The sequence below is a fragment of the Akebia trifoliata genome, chromosome 5, assembly GCF_017979445.1.
Source record: "Akebia trifoliata isolate Shusen 1 chromosome 5, ASM1797944v1, whole genome shotgun sequence".
Lineage (NCBI taxonomy): Eukaryota > Viridiplantae > Streptophyta > Magnoliopsida > Ranunculales > Lardizabalaceae > Akebia > Akebia trifoliata.
In genome coordinates this window covers 7,546,646-7,566,751 of record NC_141379.1, presented here as the reverse complement: position 1 = coordinate 7,566,751, position 20,106 = coordinate 7,546,646, and the positions used below count along the sequence as shown (strand labels likewise).

Here is a 20,106-nt window from a genome sequence, read left to right as displayed (position 1 = left end):
CCTATTCTTCATGTCAGCCCAAGTTAATCCCTAAATCCTTGTTGTGTTTCAATTGACAAAACCCTAATACAATCCTTATGAGTGAAGCCTTTGTTAGGAAATTATTTTATGCTAGGTGAAGTTAACTATTATTATTATTATTATTACTTAATTTTCTTATTGTGTGGTTATACCGTCATGTGGATAATATTTCTGACGATCTAACAATATGTTCAATCATTCACATCATGGAATTTTTATATTATTGGTAAGTCTGTTTTTAATGAGTCTAGTAACTTGGTGCCAACAGGAATTGTACCAAAGTCTCTGATATCGTCAACCAAAACTTTACTAAGTTAGTTGACACAAACACATCACGGTGATCATTATTTAAAAACCAATTCTATCTATCAATATACATATAAAATCTGACTAAAAATAATTGATTAAGCCAAATTTTAACTTCAAACTTTATAAATGTAAAAAAAAAAATGATTTTTTCTAGCATAGTTTTCGTAGTTATAAACAAAAATTGAACCATTTTATTATCTTGCATGATATTTATATGGGTCATAAAATCAGAGAACAATTGAAAATAAGATGATAGATGATTAAATCCTAATCAAGTTCAACGCCTTAACCCTTGTTTTTTAGGCTAGGCAAGTTGAGTTAGAGAGCTAACCCGTCCAATTGTAATTCCTAAGAACTTGGTGAAAATAATATCTCTTATTATCTTAGAGTTTATGTTTACCAAGAGGTGAAGTGGCCCCAAAATTTTCAACATTCTAATGAATTTTAGTAAGTGAGGTAGCTTATTTGAACCTTTAATCTGGTCAATGTATTAGCTTGTTTAAGAGGCCTTTAATAAACGCCTAAAGCCCAAGCGTCAGACGTAAAAGGTCTAACTCGTGACCATCTAATCAAGTATTTCTCTAAATAGTTAGAAGCATAACCCAACAAATAGCAAAACTTGATGTGGATCCTACTGGTTTTGGGGGAAAAAATAAAAAATCAAAAGACAAGTGAGTAAAATTTTAATACTGACATGCTTAATTTTTGCAATAACAAGTATTTTCTGTGAAAACAACATTAGGATTTAGAGGAATATATACTTTACGTACCAGAGATATGACATCATTCAATTTCGTGGCATAAAAAGTATTCTGATATATCACTGGCCCTGACGGAACGGAACTATTCAAAATCTAATGCCTTGGCACCTCTCCTGCTGACTCAAACGACCCGTTCCGCGCTTCCAAGCCCAAGCAACCAAGCAGCTAGCATCCATTCTTTCCCCTACCTAGAGCGGGGGCGGAGCTAGCGAATCCAATCTTCCAGTCCCGGGGTCGAGTATACCAATCATTATATCTTCTCTGTCCCTCCGTCCATTCGGTGCTTCTGCCCACCAAGTCATTCTATTCCATCAAGGGGTCGGTCGGATTGGAGCAAAGGCAATTGGTTCAGTCACTCCCGGCCACCAGAGGGAAGCTCGCTGGCTGTTGGGCGTTAGCCAACTAACTGCCTTTTGGTCCCTGCTGTCTACCCGAAGAGAAGTAATTAAATGACTGGTCCTAGCCCAAGGAAGTAATTGCTTAATAGCTTGGTTCCAATCCTTCTAAGTTGTCATCTTTGATGCAAATTACAAACCCTTAGAAAAAGGGTAATTATAAAAGCATCCGACAAATTAATAAGGGCAACTCACACCATAGCCGAATTATTTTGTCTTATATAGTTTAAAAGTGTCAAAATTAGCTGATTTTTGGCGAGGATGATTTCTATGATGAGAGATCATCCTTTCAAAAAATCAGTCCCGTCAGAAACTTCTAACCTTATCATAACAAGTTCAAGACCCGTAAATCGTCTATTTTTTTGTAAACCAATTTTGATGGGATTAGAATTTTCGGAACTCTTAGTGTAAAATAAAATAAAAATCAAGGTGGGCAATCCCCCCCCTGGTGTAGTTATTTCGATTTTAAATCAAACATAAAGAATATAATTTGTTCATTGTTTGGACTTCAAGTAGGCAACACTAGAATATATATTTTATCCCATGATTTTGGAAAAATATTAGACATGTAAGTTGGTAAATTTTGAGAGTTGTTATTGGCAGCCCAACTTTTACATATTATACCCCATTACAATAACAAAATGTGCGCAACTTATGGCTAAATTCCGATTTCGGTACACTGTTCATTATAATTCCCAAAACAAGCATTTCGAGTGAATCCGTCATTTTTATAATCAATGAATTCGTTGATATACCTACGAATTCATAAATATTAAAAGAGACAAACTCGCGAGTTCATAAGTTATAAAAATGATGAATGTATATTTTGAAAATTAAATTGAACAAATGAAAATTTACAGTAAAAAAACAAGTGAATGATTGAGAATAAATAAAAATTGGAGTGCCAATAATACTCTCAAATTTTCTTTAGGTAGATTTCTACTTTTGGGGTTTAGAATTTTATATGAGCCTAATACTAAAAGCCTAAGAGATTGAAATTATGAAAAACGTGTAAAATTAAAAATGTAGAAAGGACAAAAAATGCCCCTTCGGAATTTTAATTATGTTTTTCAAATGTGGCAGATAATGACTATGAGAACTGCTATTGGCACCCAAATTTTACTTAGGGAAAATTATTAATTATTTAAAAAATAATAATTTTTTAAAATTTATCAAAAAAAAAGTGAAGATACGGCGATTAGAGCGCAGATTTTGTAAACCAGCAATCCAAGTGACGGTATTCGAATTTTTTCATATATTAAGACATAAATACCCTTGGTGAAAGACCCATGATTTTAGTACGCCCCCCAGCTGACACATGGCCCCTCGCATGGCCGCATATATTAGAATTATAGATTTTCTCGGGATACACAACTGTGTATAATTATGGGGATGCACAATTCTGTATCACAAGGAGAAAAAAATCTATGATTCTAACCCATGCCACGTAGGTTAAGGAGACTACACATAAAGGACAACTGCACAAAATATGTAATCAAATGTGTCTAAAAAATTATATTTTTTCAGGTAAATCTTCTTTTATCTATTTTTCATCTGTAATTTTTTTTTAAGAGGATCGTAATATTTTTTTAATAATACTAAGCTGACTAAAAAAATACTCAAACACACTCAACTGACGTGGAATACCCACAAAATCATTAATTCTTTCCTTATTCAAAAAAATCCATGGTTTTATGCACATTCCACGTGAGTTGAATGTATTTATTTATTTTAGTTTTAGCGTGGCTCCATCTTTAGATTTGCTATTAGCACTCCCAACATTTACTTATTACATCCCTATTAAAAGTATTAAAAAATAATAATAATAATATTATTAATTAATTAATTAATTAATGATTGATAGTAAGTAAAAAAGTTGAGGTATCAATAGAATCTCTCTCCGCATTAGATTTCTATTTGTTAGGTTTAGAATTTTATATGAGTCTAATCCTAATCGTAAATAGTTGTTGAAGTCGTTTGAATGTGTTATAATCCTTTGAAATGTTGAATTAATAACTTGAACCCAATTTTTTTGTCATTCTGAATTATGCATTTTAATTTTTGATTTTTAATTAGGATTTAACATATAATTGAAGATATTAGGGTGTCACTAAAATTTTCCCTTTTACTTATTACACCCCAGTTTCTTAAATGTTTATCACACTCCAATTGAAATCTAAAGTACACTAGGGGTGCAACTTGATTCGGTTGAGGTCAAATTGGAATCGAACCAACGTAGGTTGATTTTTTATTCCACTAAATAAGAATCAGAATTGAATCAAATTCCATTGGAATCAAACCAACCAAAATCAAAATCAAATCAATACAAAATGCCAATATTCTATAAATTATAAGTAATTTATTTTAATGAAAAAATAAATATAAAATTTCATACAATAAATCATAAATCTATCTATAAAAAGTTATTAGTTTATTTATAAAAGATCACTAATCTATATCCTAACTCCTAAAATAATTCATAATAATTATTGCATTGGGGTTCGATTCTCAATTTGGTTCGGTTCTATACAAGTTTGATTCGAGAATTGAATCAAATTGATCGGTTCTCTATTTTCGTAATTTGAAACCGAACTGCATCTTGTTCCAAATCGAACCAAACCACCCCAAAACTATCAATTTGGTTCGATTCTCGATTTGAACCGGACCAAGTTGTACCCCTAAAGTACACTCTTCAAACATTATAAAGGTTTACCTCAAATTATAACCTCAACATTACAAAACATTCTAACACTCTATCAAACAATTTCAGTACTCGTTTACAATTATGATTAGGCTCATATAAAATCTTATACTCAAAAGATTTCCATTGGCACCCCAACTTTTACTTATTACCAATTATTTACTTATTTTCTTGGGTGAATTTTCATTTTGTGCATTGAATGTATGACAGAATTCCGAGTCTGATGCACTACTGATTTTAATTCCCAAAATATGTTTTTTTAGTGATTTTGTCGTTTTTATAATCTACGAAATCATTGATGATTTTGTCATATTAGCGATCTCATTGATAATTTATCTATGAATTCATTGCCTATAAAAGTGACAAAATCACTAGAAAAACATATTTTGGGAATTAAAATGAAACAGAATCCTGAAATTGGAATTTTGACATAAATTGTGCATCTTTTGGGAAATGTTTGTGTCTTATTAATTTTTATTAGGGTATAATTATTAAAAGTTGGGGTGCCAATAGCAGCTCTCTAAAATAATAAACACCACCGATTCATTGAATCTGACATCAAAATCCAAACGTTTTAAATTCTGACAAGAGTGTAACAGTAAAAGTTAAAAAAAAAAATTTAAAAAGACTAAAATACACTTCGTTGGACAATGTGGCAACACTGCACTGACGTGTCTTTTCAAAAAAATTTGTTAAAAAGACAAAATGTACCCTCACAAAAATTTGGGAAATGTTCAGCAACAAACATTTTGGCAAAACATTTTTCAAAACATGGGTTAGAGGTTTTGGAATGGGCTGATTTTTGGTGATGATGATCTCTACGGCGAGGAAATCATCATTACCAAAAATCAGCCCATTCCAAAACTTCTAACCCCATCAAAAATGATTTACAAAAAATGGACGGTCCACAAATTTTCAACTTGTAAACTGGGACTAGAAGTTTTGGAATGGCTGATTTTTGGCGAGGATGATCTCTACAGTAGAGATCATCCTCGCCAAAAATCAGCCCATTCCAAAACCTCTAACCCATGTTTTGAAAAATGTTTTGTCAAAATGTTTGTTGCTCAACGGGACCCCAAAATTTTAGTTCATTAGAATTGTTTAGGGTTAATTATGTCTTTCAGATGTAACAAATAACAAATTAATAACACTACTTTTGGCTTCAATCCAATAGCAAAATCCTACGGGATTGAAATTATGCAAAATGTGTAAATTAAAAATTAAAAATTAAAACTTAAAAATGTTAAAAAAATAAATACAAAATTTTAATTCAAGGAAGTATTTAGGGGTAATTACGTCTTTCAAGTGTGATAGATAATAAAATATTACAAATTCAATCCGACAGCAAAATCCTAAGGGATTGAAATTCTGCGAAATATATAAAATTAAAAAGAATTATGTTGAAGTGACCTCAAGATTGTATCTCATATTACACATCCTGATAAGAAAGTATGTAAGAACCATAGATGATTTTCATCGAGATACGAGTGAAAAAGTATCTATGATTCCTACACACTTTTATGTCAGGATGTGCGATGTGACGTAGAATCTCAAGGTCACTCCAACACGATTCAATTAAAAATTAAAAATGTTAAAAAGGCAAAATGTACCCATGCAAAATTTTAATTCGTATGAAGAATTTTTGGGTAATTAGGTCTTTAAAGGTGATAGCTAATACAAGAGAATTGTTATTGGCACCCTGACTTTTACTTAGTACACCCCAATTGAAAAAATAGAAAGAAAATTAATGAATGGTTGATAATAAGTAAAAGTTGGGGTGCCAATAGAAATTCTATCAATTTTTTATCTTTATTTTTTTTATTTTAGATTTTATATGAGCGTCATAATTGTAATGTATGAGGAGTATTTTTTTTAATATTTAATTAGGGGTGTGATAAATAATTTAGAAAATTGGAGTGTATTAAGTAAGAGTAGAGGTGCCAATAACAGCATATATGTTGAGACAACCATCTAACGTATGATGAAGAAAAGTTTCATACATCATCGATGAGGTCAGCGGTCGAGCTTGATTGATCTTCAACATGTGGTAGCCAACTAAGATGACAAACCTAAAAAATGGTGGGCCCACAATCAATCATAGATCACATCAACGTAGTAGGTGCAATTATTATTTTCAGCAACACGTGCCATGCACATTCTCTTGCTGTAAAGATCACAAGTAGGGGAGCGGCTCAGCAGCCCTAAAGTTCGCAAAACATTGTGGCAAACATTTTTCAAAATATGGGTTAGACGTTTTGGAATGAGTTGATTTTTTGTGATTTATAAAAATTGAACGGTTTACAATTCTTCAATTTGTAAATTAAGGTTAGAAATTTTAAAATGAACTAATTTTTGGAGAGGATGATCTATTCACCGTAAAGATCATGCACACAAAAAATCAACTCATTCCAAAGCTTTTGACCCATATTTTAAAAAATATTTGACAAATTTCGGGACTACTGAACCGCTCCCCACAACTAAATAGAACATTGAAAAGTAAAAAAAAAAAAAAATTATATTTTAAAAAGATTCGTGATAACATGACTCGTCAGACGGCATAGTCAAATAATTATGCCGATTGACAAGTTATATTATCACGACTCTTTAAAAAAGTATTTTTTTTAATAAATTTTCTTAATTAATAATAATATAAAATGTAATTTTTATATTCATAATTATTTAGACACTCTATTTTGATTAAAGACAAATATGTACTTCCTTCATTGAATACCACCCAACCAACTCCTTTTGTTGGAATGGTGGTAATTTGAAATCTATTAACACGCCCATTGAACATTTGTATAAATTAACCCAGAAAAAAAAAATCAACGTGCCTCCATTTTTGACCTCTTGTCCAAATCAAAATTCTGAATCAGTAGATTCATGAAAATAAAATAAAGTCTTGGAACAAATATGCAATCCTATTATGTCACATGTCCCTAAAATAAAATAAAATAAATTTTGATTGTTGGATTTTGTGTTTTAATGATTGGGATTGTATATATATCTAGAGATTCCAACTCAACTCTTTGATTAATTATAGATTTTTCTTTGTTGTTCCCTCTTTTCAAATCAAAGGGAAATTTTTTTTCATACGTGATTACCCTCTAAATATGGTTTGAAGAGGGAGGACGAATTTGGTAAGTAAGGGTTTGAATATAATGGATTTTAGCCAAATTTATTTACTATTTTCTTCCTCTTTGGCTATATATGAAAATATAGATATAAAATAACCACAATTTTGGATATTCATGTCGACTCTTGGTTCATGGATACACACGCATGCTTTTTAAATTCGTCTGGAATCGAAACGTATAGCCGGAGATAATTTGGTATCGAAACTAAACAAGACTAACTCATAAAGTATTTTGAGATGATCGCATATTGTGATATAAACAAATCGTCTTAAACGATATTTTCCTATATCTCGGGCGATACAAATAAGATAACGCAAAACATTATTAACTTACGAATTAAACGGGACGTTTCGGACGAATCTCGTCTGAATTAACAGAAACAAATAAGTTAAAACCTCAACCCTCTATTCTTCCACCCCCAAAAATCTCACCCAAATCGATTTTTTTTAATTATATATTTGTTGGGGTTCATTTTTTAATAGGAATCATTTGTGAATTTTTTTCAAATTTTTTAAATGGTTAAAAACCATTATCTCAATGTCGAACGACACAACTCGAACGAAACGAGACATATCATCCAAGTCAACTCGGTATCCGAGCTGAACTAGACGAGACGAGACGTTATACCGAATTTAAAAACCATGTACACATGTATGTAAATACCTACATGGCTGACATCTTTGCTTCTATAGACGAAAATGAGAGAAATCGTTATCAGCATTAATTTCAGTAGTAGAAAGGCCAATTTCATCAACAAAGCTTATTAAGATCAATAGATGAAGAAATATTACTACTACATTTAGTACTCTTATGTCCACGACTATCAATTTCACCCCCAAAAATTTATGTACATCAGTCCTCTCCAAATTACCCAAACCTTTGACCAATTCCATTCTCCTTCCCCACCGCACTGGTGTTGGTGAAGATAAATTTCAAGCTATCATCCATAAAGGATAAATTTCGCCACCTGGCTTGGCCAGCTGCGTTACTTCGCATGCCTTCTAAGAGCTCTCCACCCCCATAATTCACACCAACTGCATTGAGAAGTTGCACATCACCAGCAAATGTCACATGAACCCGTCATCCTGATGTTATCATTCATGGCCACAAGCAACCAATTGAAGCACCTTTGGAGATTCATACAGCCCAGAATGGCTTCCGAGCTGTCATTGGATTAGAATTATTTTCACAGTTTTCTTCTTCACCAGTTCCTTCTGGGCCGTCATCATCATCATCATCATCCCCATCCCCGTATTCCATGAGCTTGATCAAAGTATCTGGAAGAAGAACATTTTCTGTTAATACTCCTGGGCTTGCATGTTGTGTCTTAACACTAGGAAGAGAAAACACATTCCAAAAAATAACCTATCCTATCTATACCACCATGATTTCAAAACACGGTTTGACATCTAATCTTGTCCATGAACAAGACCAAGTTGTCTCGGACAAGAAAAACCATTTAACTCGGTTTACAATGATTTATTTATACATATAGTAAAATGGCAATAATTATAATTTTTTAAATAAAATAAGGTAGATTAGAAGATGTTTACTCATGAATTCATGTTTTATTTATATAATAATAAATACTTAAATTCTAAAAGAGTTAATAATTTTAATCAAAATCTACAAAATCCCAATTGACTTGGCCGAGATTTTCAAAATATCTTCTGAGTCATCTCGTTTTATCTCGCAAGATGGTGTGGAGGTTGAAACACCACATATATTCATCTTGTTGCTTAACAATACCGAGATGACTTGGGCGAGTCATCTCGGTCTCAGACGAGATTGAAAATCATGGATGGACAGAAAGTTATGGCAAACATTTTTTAAAAGAACCCTATAGATGGATTGTTTATAAAATTTTGATCTGGTTCCAATCCTTGGACTATGCCCCATGTTGACAGGAATGAAGGGAGAATAGGTTTTCCCCATTTGTTTTTCCTTTCTAGTTTATAGTACAACTAGTTCTCATAATGGATTAGCCGATTTCAGTGTCTAAAAAGGTTAAAAGACATCTAAACATGATGTTTTTCATTACCAGGAACAGTGTCAGATGTTGATTTGATTGGCATTGAATTCTTGTCCTTTACTTTTGAGAGCGTTGCCGGTGACTCAAACTTTGGTGGTGGTGGGGGCATGGCTCTTCGAGGAGGCGGAGACATCCCATTTGATGATTGGTGGACCAACTTCTTTGGAGGTGGCATGGTTGAAGTATTTCTCAAATTAGAGTCCTCTGAAGGTGGACCTGGCTTAAGAAATTTCGATCCCTGCAGTGAGTTCTGAAAAACCAAATCCAATATCCACAAAATCTCAATAACAGTTAATTAAAGGGGTAAAATAAAATATGATAACCAATGCCCAGATACAGATTCTGGACCAGTCTAACTCTACAAGAGCAAAAAAGCTGAACTCCTGATCTGGGAGAAAAAAGAACATGAAGAGACCCTGATACTTAAAGAGTCAAAAGGAGTTTTCTCTGAAGATTTTATAGGGAAACAGGAATAGGTTTGTAGTATTTCGATGTAATCCTAACTTCGTTTTTGGCTTGTATGAGCTCAGTTCTTTTTCTCACTTCCTTGTATTGGTCTGGTCTTCTCGACCACACCTGTTTCTTAATAAAAGCTCTTTAATTATCAGGAAAAAAAAATAAAAAGAGTAAACTTCAGGGATCTGCATTTAAAAAGTAGCTGGACTCTCAAAATCAAGGGTGGGGATGAGGGCAGGGGGCACAAAACAGAAGATATATGGACCGGCCACTGAAAACGAAGAAAATAAATCTCATAGAGGCCCTTAAGCCAAAATGCTTCAACCAAAGAACAAGCCTTTCTCATTATGCCTCCAGAATTGAGAACCCTGTGAAACATACAAACCAAGGGGCCAATTCACAGGTCTGGAAATTGCCTGTCAGCTTCAAAGAAGGTCAGAGAAAATACCTGGAATATTATAAGTAGCAAAGGTCAGCATGCTAAAAATTAAATATCAAGAAGAAAAGGGATAGAAACAGAATTAAGCTAAAGCAAGTATGAACCAAGACATTCATGCTTTTTCTTAAAGATAATACTTAAATGAGACACACTAAATGCTATTATTTAAGATAAATGATCATGTACAAACCAAACTAGAACCTAGTTAGTGCCTAATGTAGATTTGCAAGCTCAGCATGGGGTAGTAGTGCAATGATTATATCTATCCATATTTGTATGGCTTTACTATTTAGCCAGTGTAGGTTTATTTTTTGATAGGCAGATTAATAAAGAGAGATTCTATTGCCCCCACCAACTTTTGCTAATGCCACCCCAATTCATATGTAATCACGGAAGAATTAACACACATCTTGAGGAAGCATTAGTAAAAGTTGGTGCGGCAATTGAAGCTCCCTTAATAAATTATGGAAACACCCAAAAATATCTCTACCTGCCACCGAAAAATCCTATTTTTTGAAGAAAAACAAAAAAGATTATCAGCAACAAGGTGAAACTATGAAATATTCTTGAAAGAGCTAATAATTATTCAATAAAAACTCATTAAATGGAAAATGCAATTATATACAAAGTTTTCTCGAAAAGATGGAACTTATTTTCTTAGAATGCATTTATTGTTCCCTATCCCCAAAAATATTTACTGCAAACACTACGAAAACCTCATCTTTTAATTTATTTATTTTGTTCCCAAGTGAAGTTACACTTGAAAAACCAGTAACAAAGCTTCAAAAAATAAAGATCTTTCCCTTCTCCGAGCATATAAAATGTTTTACGACAAATCATAATGACATAAACAACCAAGAAAAACTTTATTAACAGCCGTAAGTGACCGAACACTCAACTGATAACATGGAAATTGCTTTTGGTACCTGGTGGGGTTTTGCAGGCCCCTTTAAAGCACCTGGTAGCTCCTGAAACTTTCGCTTCTGAGGAGGATGTTTTTCCGTCCCGGTAGTGGAGCTTGAATTGGCCTTTGGCAATGTGTTTCCTGCTGATGTTACAGGAGCAACAGCAGAAGTAACTAGAGAAGGTGACTGTCTCAGGGCTAAGGCAACTTGTTGCAATGGCGTTGCTTGGGGATATATCCCACCATATCCACTATAACTTGTTCCACCAGATACCGAATTCTGTGGATAGGAAATCATGTTTGGTTGAGGAAAGACACCAGAGACTCCAGGGAGTGTAGCTGAGGACATTGGTGGTGCTGGACCATAACCAACAGTTGAGGATGTCAACCCAACAACTGGACCAGCATTTACTCTTTGTTCCTTCCCAGCGCTTTGAAATCCGGCCAGCAATTGCTGCGGGGGTGGAACAGCATTATAAACCTTAGATGATGAGACTCTGTACCACAAAAGACACAACACAAATGTTAACTGCTAAACCCGATGGTACTGAAACACAGATAATTTCAAAATACTACATTCAAACTATTTAGACAAACAACCGCCCTTTGAATATTTGGGCACGAAAATATGGCAAACCTATGAAATATTTACATCTTAAAGTAGCAAGTTGGACTCCAACGAAAATCCGAGTTTTTTAATTAGCAGCACGTGTTAATAATCTAGAAAATATAGTATCCACACAATAGGCAACAATGCTCACCTAATGGATTCTATTATGAGTTGGACGAGGGGATGTAGAACAAGCATAACAACTCGTTAAAATATAATGATACATTTCCATATAAAGGTCAATAAAGTAGAACTTAGGTTTAACCCAGTTAGAGGGGGGGGGGGGGGGGTGGAATGAAGTCTACAAATAAAATAAAACAATAGAATAAAAAAAAGAATATGACTTCACCCAAACTCCTGAAGTAAGATATATGGCCAATCTAGACTAATTCACTGATAGTTCCAAAATTTGAAGCTAGTTATACCTTGATGCGCCACACTCTAGACTGATTGTGTCCAGAAGATTTTCAGCAAGGAGCTTCGCATCTTCAAGACTTTTTGGATTATTACTCGATAAATATAAATGCAGTGCCTGTTGTGATTCTGCGGAGTATGATGGAACATTAATCAAATTATCAAAGGATAACATAACTGCTGCAAAAATGGAAATTTTTTTAAGTCGTATAGAATCCAAAACAATAATACCTTCACCATTTGGATTTTCAAAATTTCCTGAACCCCGTCCTCTCAGTAAGACTGTTGCTCCTGTTTCATTCATAATGTGATTTATATACTGGTCCTGCATGAACAAATGCCAACCACCACCAGCACAAAAACAATCTCTCCCAATCGTATGGAGATGTCAGAGAAAGCTTGAAAACATTAGAATCCCTTATCTTCATTGTATGCAAATGGAAACTTTCAATTCAACATTAAGCATAATTATAACAGGAAAGATGTGAGGCAAAATGGACACTGGACTGTCAGGTGGACGTATATGGTCAAAAGGGAAAGAAGGGAACAAACAAAGCTAGAAGAAGACAAAATGAGGGAGATAGCACATATTACCAGATATTCACAGTTCATGAACAAAATCAGATTTTATTTACAATGTTTAGGAAGGAAGGTGAATCAATAGATATAAGGCCAACTAACCAATTAAAATTAAATGTGTCCCTCAGAACAAGAACAACGAAGACAAGAAGATGTATAGCTAGGGAGAAGAACAAAAAGGCTTACATTTGGTCCACGAATACGAGCTGCAATGTTCAATGATGGATCAGTCTCAAAGCCCAAAAACACACAAGTATTCAGTGGTTGAGGAGCCTGTGACAATTAAGTAAACAAAGAATTTACTGTGTTAATCCTCCCACTGAAGAAGCTTAATAAAGTATGATCTGCAATGCAGCTATACCTGCGCTCCAGTGTTAATAGCTGAATGAAAAGTAGTAGAATCTGGATTCAAATTAAGGCCTTGTTTAAGCATTTCTTCAACCATGACAGCTGCACGATCAACTGCTTTAATCCGTTCCGCTGTCTCTTTCAACTGCAGAGACAAACAATATGTTATTTTACGAGAGCCTGACAGCCAAAAACAACTATATTATACATGAAAATGAGAGTAATCATGTTGCCTTAATATGTAACCCAGTTACTTAAATGAACATACCATCAAGTACTATATCCACAAAAGACTATTTTTTTCTATTTTGTAAGCATTTACCAATAAGTTACACTTCACAAATTCAGAAAGAGAATAGTTAGGTCAATTTACTATTCACCAAAATCTTGCATTTTTATACCTGAAGAAAAATTGACTATTTCGGTTGAAATATACTGTTAAAAATATTTTGCAAAATAAACAGTACTCCCCAATAAAATACATGCAAAATGTTGTCAATTGAATTTTTATTCAGCCCTATGGAAGTGGAAACATTCCAATATATTTTGAGGAAATATGTCAAAATTTAATACCACATCCATTATATACTTCAAAAAGAATTAATATCACAACTATATGAACTGTCCAAAACTTAGAAGCATAACATCATTACGTTCCTACAATACACCTCATTTACACTGCCTCACCTCACATGCGCTCGCCTTGACGACGCCGGTATCAACACTCACATTCTTTAACCAACTTGGCAAGCTAGCACCTTCATCTATTGTTGCTAATCTCATGCCTAAGAAGATATTTTTGCTAATGAATATCACTTTTATTATGTAGTATAATTTCCATTAGATCATAGAGTGACTATTCTTACCCCCTCATTTTGAGTGATAAATTCTAAGTCATGAAGCATGAAAACTCCTGTTTGAAGAAATTTACACACTTTAAGATAGCTATTCATTGACATCCTCACGGTAGAGTACAAAATTGTATACCATACTGAGTCATTCCTATCAAGCTAATAAACACTCACAACATGCATGAGATCTCATCAAAAAAATTCAATTATATGCCTCATACAACAAATCACAACTTACATGAGCCCCAGCAGAGATGTGAAGATATAATGGCTTTTCACTATCAGGGATTGCATTTGGAGGACGGTATTTACCCCTATAAAGGTGATTCAAAATAAACATCACACATGAAAAAGAGACCACTGAATGTGTCATACCATTTCTAGTAAGAACCTACTCACCTAGTTATGACCACAGCACCAGTGCTTCTCTGAATCTGTAAGGTTAATAAAATTGTCTATCAATCCTTAGACATCAAATGTAAATAGCCATAACATTTATAACAAAACCACAATTTAGTAATCATTTGGTTATGCAAACCAAACCAAATAAGATTCCACCTCCTCTTGTGTCTGGCGCTTTGTAAGCTTGTAGCGAACAGTAGGCTCAGCGTCATTTATGACAATTTCTCTTGCTATAAGCTCATCTTGGATTTTCGGCTGAAACAGCAAATGCCATCAAAAATGAACTAAGCAGTACACAAATGGATATCAAATCAAACCAGACAGGAAGGAAAACTGTGTTTTTCTTTTCATACATAAGCATGGGGTTGGACAAGAACCCCACTGACCTTTAACAAGAGAACCATTGATAAGTAAATCCACTCGCATCCTCATATCCATTAATGAGGATGATCCACACAATGGAATACTATCCCATTAAGTTGATTTTGTGGCAAGCAGGCTATGATAACAACCATTTCTTAGCATTAATCTAGTAAAAAGTATTTACATCGTAATTATTGCAAGAAATTAACAGTGAGGAAAAAAATTCATTAAACAAGTGCTGAAAAGTTGTGATAGTAAATCTCACTTGATTTAGTTTTTGAAGCACTGCAACTGCGTTCTGCTGGATTGATTGTGCATGAAAAGCCTGAGGCATGATTGCACATGAAGCTGGGACAGGATTTGTCGAAAGAGCAGTAGAAAGCGAAGCCACACCTGGAAGCGTGATCCCAACAAGGGTTCCCATGTTACCCAATGGGAGAACTCCAGGCACGGCTAATCCAGCTGATATCAAGGACTCGGCAGGTTGGTCCCATTTTCTCTTTTTTCTGTTGACAGATGCCAAAAATTTAGCCCCTTGAAGTGCTATTACATGGTTACAATATCATACGAGAGAAAAAAATATATATATTACTGTACAATTCTTATTAATTTTGAAGGTGACATTTTGGTGAGGTGGTAAAGTCTATTTGTTGTAATACCTTAGACCTGCGATCAAAACCCTCACCTTTACAATTTACCAATCAAGGAAAAAAAATGACTACCCAATATGATGTCATGAGTAATGTAGATAAAGAAATATTCCATGTAGTACACTAGAGGTACTACAAGCGCATGGGATTCAAAGTCACCTGAAATGTGTGAGTTCGAAGTTGACCGTGTTGATAGAGATAGGGCATGTGCAGAGCCAGCTCAAGCATAAGGCCATTTAGGTGGGTTGCCTAAGGCCTCAAGATAAGAGAAGGCCCCCAAAAAATAGGCTTTAACTGAGGGTTATTAAATTTATTTTTAAAAAATAATAATAAATTTAAACGGAGGGGATTCTTAAAAAAATAAGCAAATTTTTTGACCCCCTTATTGCTTTAAATGTTGAAATTAGCCAATTGAGGGGTTTCCAAAAAAAAAATGGATAAGATCTCCAAAAAATTTTAGATTCACATAAATTCCTAGATTCCAAAAAAAATTAAGCTCTTTAAATATTTGTCTCTCTCCTACACGTGTAACCCCTTTCAATTAAAGGGAAAAAAATAAAATTAAAAAAATTAAAAACTCAAAATCCAAGCACTTAATAGTAACAAAATTCGGATTTGAAATTTATTGTATAAAATTCGGTAATGTTTCGTAAAAAAAATCAGAAAATTATTAGAAAATATATAAATCATGTGTTAAGTTTCTTATCAAAATACATGATTTACAACCTTCCTAAAACCCTCTATTGTTTTTTGAGATTTAAATGTTGAAGAAATTAAAATTTAGAGGGAAGGAAAATTTTTTTATAATATTCCAAAATTGATTAGTAAATTATGGATTTCATTTAGTTATTAATTCAGAGAATTTTACAAAAATATGAAATTTTTTTGTGAATTTTGTAATAGATTAATGATATTGTCTAGTCCTTATTCGAAGAATTGTGCAAAAATATGAAAATTTTGATAATTTTTTTACTACCATGTTGGAGATTTCCAAAGAAAATGCTAAGCTAGCAAAAATTTTTAAAAGAACCCTTATCCAGACTTAAAAAATCCTTGAAACCATTGTACGTGAAAAATTTTAAAATAAAAATAATCGGTATTGCATTACAAAAAGCTAAAAAAATATCTATTTAAATAACTTTTTATTGAATCGGGATGGGATGACTAATGAAGAATGAGTCATGAGAAAACTCATGATCTCAACCGTGTAAACATGTAATCCAATGGTCAGGATTTATATGTATCCAAATAGCACAAATCTTGATGATACTTATTTCGATGATAAATCTCAATTGTTGGATTTTGCGTTTACACGGTTGGATCATGTGTTTTTTCCATAAGTTATCATATTTGAACCTTTTTTTTATTATTCAAATAGATAATTGTTATTATTTATAGTAATATATTAAATATGAAAAAGGCCTTATTCTGAGGTTCTGCCTTAGGCCTCAACCTATATCGAGCCCGCCATGGGCATGTGAGCCTAAACCATATGTTTAATAAGACTCCTACTACAGCTACAGTTGTGGAGTATAAATGTCCAACTCTAGATATAATGGAGTGTGGTCCACACTATCCCACTTTATTGCCTTTCCTCTACTCCCCCTTAAACTTTATTGTCTTTTCTCACCTACCCTCTCCCCCATTTCAATAATATCCCTCCAATTCTACTGTCTATCATCTTTTACCCCTTTTTCAATAATACCACTCTAAATTTACAATCTTTCCTCTTTTACCCCTTTAACCCCAGAGAGGATGCTCGAGCCTACTGCATGGGCAAACTCTAGTAAACCAATAACATTATTTCAGAATTAAATACTGATATAAATTTTACTTGGGAGTTTCGTGTGTTACCTATAATTAACTTACCCCAAATGTTTGAGATAAGGCTTTGTTATTGTTATTGTTATTGATGATGTGTTACCTATAAAAGGGATTATTTTGCAATGCTCGTCATCAACAAAGCCTCAACAAATTTCAGATGAGATACGAATTATCATGCAATGCTCGAGCATTACATGCGTAGCCTATTTTAAATGTTCACGCTTATAAAATTAACTGCAGAACCCAAAATTTTGAACAAGGCTACAACAATTGTGCTATAATATCCACCAAATTAACTCTCTAGATATATTTTTTTAAGAAGTGCTCAAAATTAATATCCTCTCCCCAACCAATTGAAACCTACAATCCAAAACCACATTTAAAGTACTCAAAACACATTAATTAATCATTGTTACTGCTCCGAACCTAACTATAAACTAAATATAATCTAAATAACCCTATAACAATAAAACCCTAAAATAAAATAAAAACCCTAACGTCCCTTCGATTTTAACAAACTACTATATCTTTCTCCAAACCTAACACGATTCATATAAGATCAATAACATAGTAAAAGAACCCCAAATGCAAACAGAAAATAACAACGAAGTAACGAAATACAAGTCAAAAATCGATTCCCATAAACCCTAGATCTAGCGAATTACAACACAGATGTCGATAATTTACGAGGTACGAAATCCTATCTTTAAAATTTAGGGTTTGGGATAGGTACCTCTGCCTTGCTGCGGATGCAGCAGTCCCCGTGGATCCTTCGGAAACTTTCGAACAACTGTCCTCTGTCATGCTTTTAGGATTCTTTCCGGAAGGCGGAGATTTAGCTATAAATAAATAAATAAAAGGAAAGAAAAGGTCTTCTGCAATTCTGTAGTTCTGTTTATTGTTGTTGTTTTTGCGTATTGTGGTTTGTGGAACGTTGTCTTAAAACCAGGTATTCCGTGACGAAAGAGACCGAGACGCATCGCCCGAGTCGTCTCGGTATATAGCATGGACGACGAGACGCAAAACCAAGTTTTAAAACTATATTTCCGTCTCATTGCCACATATTTTGAGTTGACTCAGACAAGTCAAATCGTCTGTTTGACTATATTTCCAATTATTTGTTAATTGCACCCACTATATAAAATTATATTCTTACCCTTTCCTTATTGCTTATGGTACACACTTTCACTTTTAGTGAACGCCGTCTGCAAAAATCCCACCAATTGGAAACATAGTTTTAAAACTCGTTCAAACACTGAGGCGTATCATCCAAGTCATCTCGGTATCGGACATGAATGAGACGGACGGACAAATCAAATTTTCAAATGAGATTTAATACTCCACGTGCATTTTTTAAATTTTTTATACAAGACATCTCAAATGTATCAGAAAACTCGTCTGAGATGACTCGATATCTGACATGGACAAGACGAAACTCGAAATCGAGTTTTAAAACTATGATTGGAAACAACCCTTCACTCTCACCGATTGAAATCTATAAATTTCTACCAAAAATATTAAATGCAAATTTATTTGAGTAGATAAAAGCATAATGGTCATTACACTTAGGTATTTTCCCATCTTCGAAGTTTATCGATAGATTTTCTTTGTTTGATTTTTTTATAGTGTTAACTCTTATAGAATGATCAACGAACATAATCATGTGAAATTTGTTTCATTTTCAAGTATTATTAGCATTTGAAACAATGTTAAAAGGAAATAATCGTTTTGAAATTTTTTCGATGTCGTTCGATAGATTCAAGCCAAAAGTAAAATAATAGGTTTGGTATGTACATGTCGAATAGATTGATAAAATTCAAATAATACTAGATAATCAATCAGTAGGTATATATCGAATGTTCTTTATCAGACTTGGGTCGTACCAAGTGCACCATATAAAGTTTGGTGCAGGGGTATTGAGCAAAACTATAAATATTGTCAGAGTTTGTTTGGTACCCCAGTACCAAATGTTTTGAAACGGATTTAGTATTTACCAACCGAATAGTACTAGTTTTTTATTTTTATTATTATTATTATTATTCTAATTCTTTTAATTGTTTAATTTCGTGTTGTCTAATGCAATCAGTCATATGAGATACTTTGAATCGGATCAAGTGGTTCATAGTGGAGGTAACCTATATAGATAGGTTTGAGAAACTGGTAAGACTATTAGGATTAATCTTAATAGTTTGAAGATCAAATCATCAAAATGGTGAGAGCCTGATAATGCTCAAATCTTGCTTATTTTCACATAATTATCATAAATATTATCATGTGCACCCCATTTTTGCATCTGCCTAATTCGATAATTCGTCACTCGGTTATTATGAATTCCTAATGATGAGCACAAAGAATTCGAAGGCTTGTGAGTACTGTCCTTGATTTCTCTTATTTCTAATCATTTCATCTCTATTACTCGTTACGACTTGACTTAAAATTTTACGCACATTTAGGATCGCTACACCTTACACCTGATTTAACAAACACGTACGTTCGCTACATAGTTCGATAACTTAAAGACCTCATTATGCTAGGAAAATATGACCTCGAGAATTAGAAATAAACACGTTGAAACTGAAAGAAACATCACGTCAAAATTCGTAAAATTTTGCAAAAATCAATAAAATTACAAAAATACCCCTCATGAATTTCTGACCTCCGGAAAATCTCGAAAGTACTTCTATTGCATTCAAAATATGATTTCGAGTCTAATGAGATTCAAATCGAAGAAAATAGACAAATTTACTAGAAATCACAAAATGACCAAAATGCCCCTCAATGTCCGACTTTGACTTAGAAACCCCGATTCTTAAGAAAACATGATAAAAAAATTAAAAAATTCAAATTCAAAATCCAATCTAATCAAAATCAAATTTATATTAAACATCAAATTCAAATTTAAATTAAAAT

The 20,106-nt window shown here is 33.4% G+C and overlaps 1 protein-coding gene across 2 annotated transcripts; it reads right to left on the bottom strand.

Moving 5' to 3' along the window:
• Window positions 1-8,069: 8,069 nt before the first annotated feature.
• Window positions 8,070-18,122, bottom strand: RIK (RS2-interacting KH protein). Of its 2 annotated transcripts, XM_086442624.1 has the most exons (12): window positions 17,930-18,120; window positions 14,988-15,228; window positions 14,516-14,614; window positions 14,357-14,391; window positions 14,196-14,271; window positions 13,120-13,251; window positions 12,945-13,031; window positions 12,411-12,504; window positions 12,191-12,308; window positions 11,178-11,652; window positions 9,366-9,606; window positions 8,070-8,601 (listed from the first exon to the last, which is right to left on the bottom strand). In XM_086442624.1, the coding sequence occupies exons 1-12, from the start codon at window positions 17,998-18,000 to the stop codon at window positions 8,462-8,464; spliced, it is 1,809 nt and encodes a 602-aa protein (XP_086298750.1). In that variant the 5' UTR covers window positions 18,001-18,120; the 3' UTR covers window positions 8,070-8,461. The 2 variants fall into 2 exon arrangements, with proteins under 2 accessions (XP_086298750.1, XP_086298751.1); XM_086442625.1 differs by lacking the exon at window positions 8,070-8,601 and having other exon boundaries at window positions 9,501-10,260; window positions 17,930-18,122.
• Window positions 18,123-20,106: the final 1,984 nt, after the last annotated feature.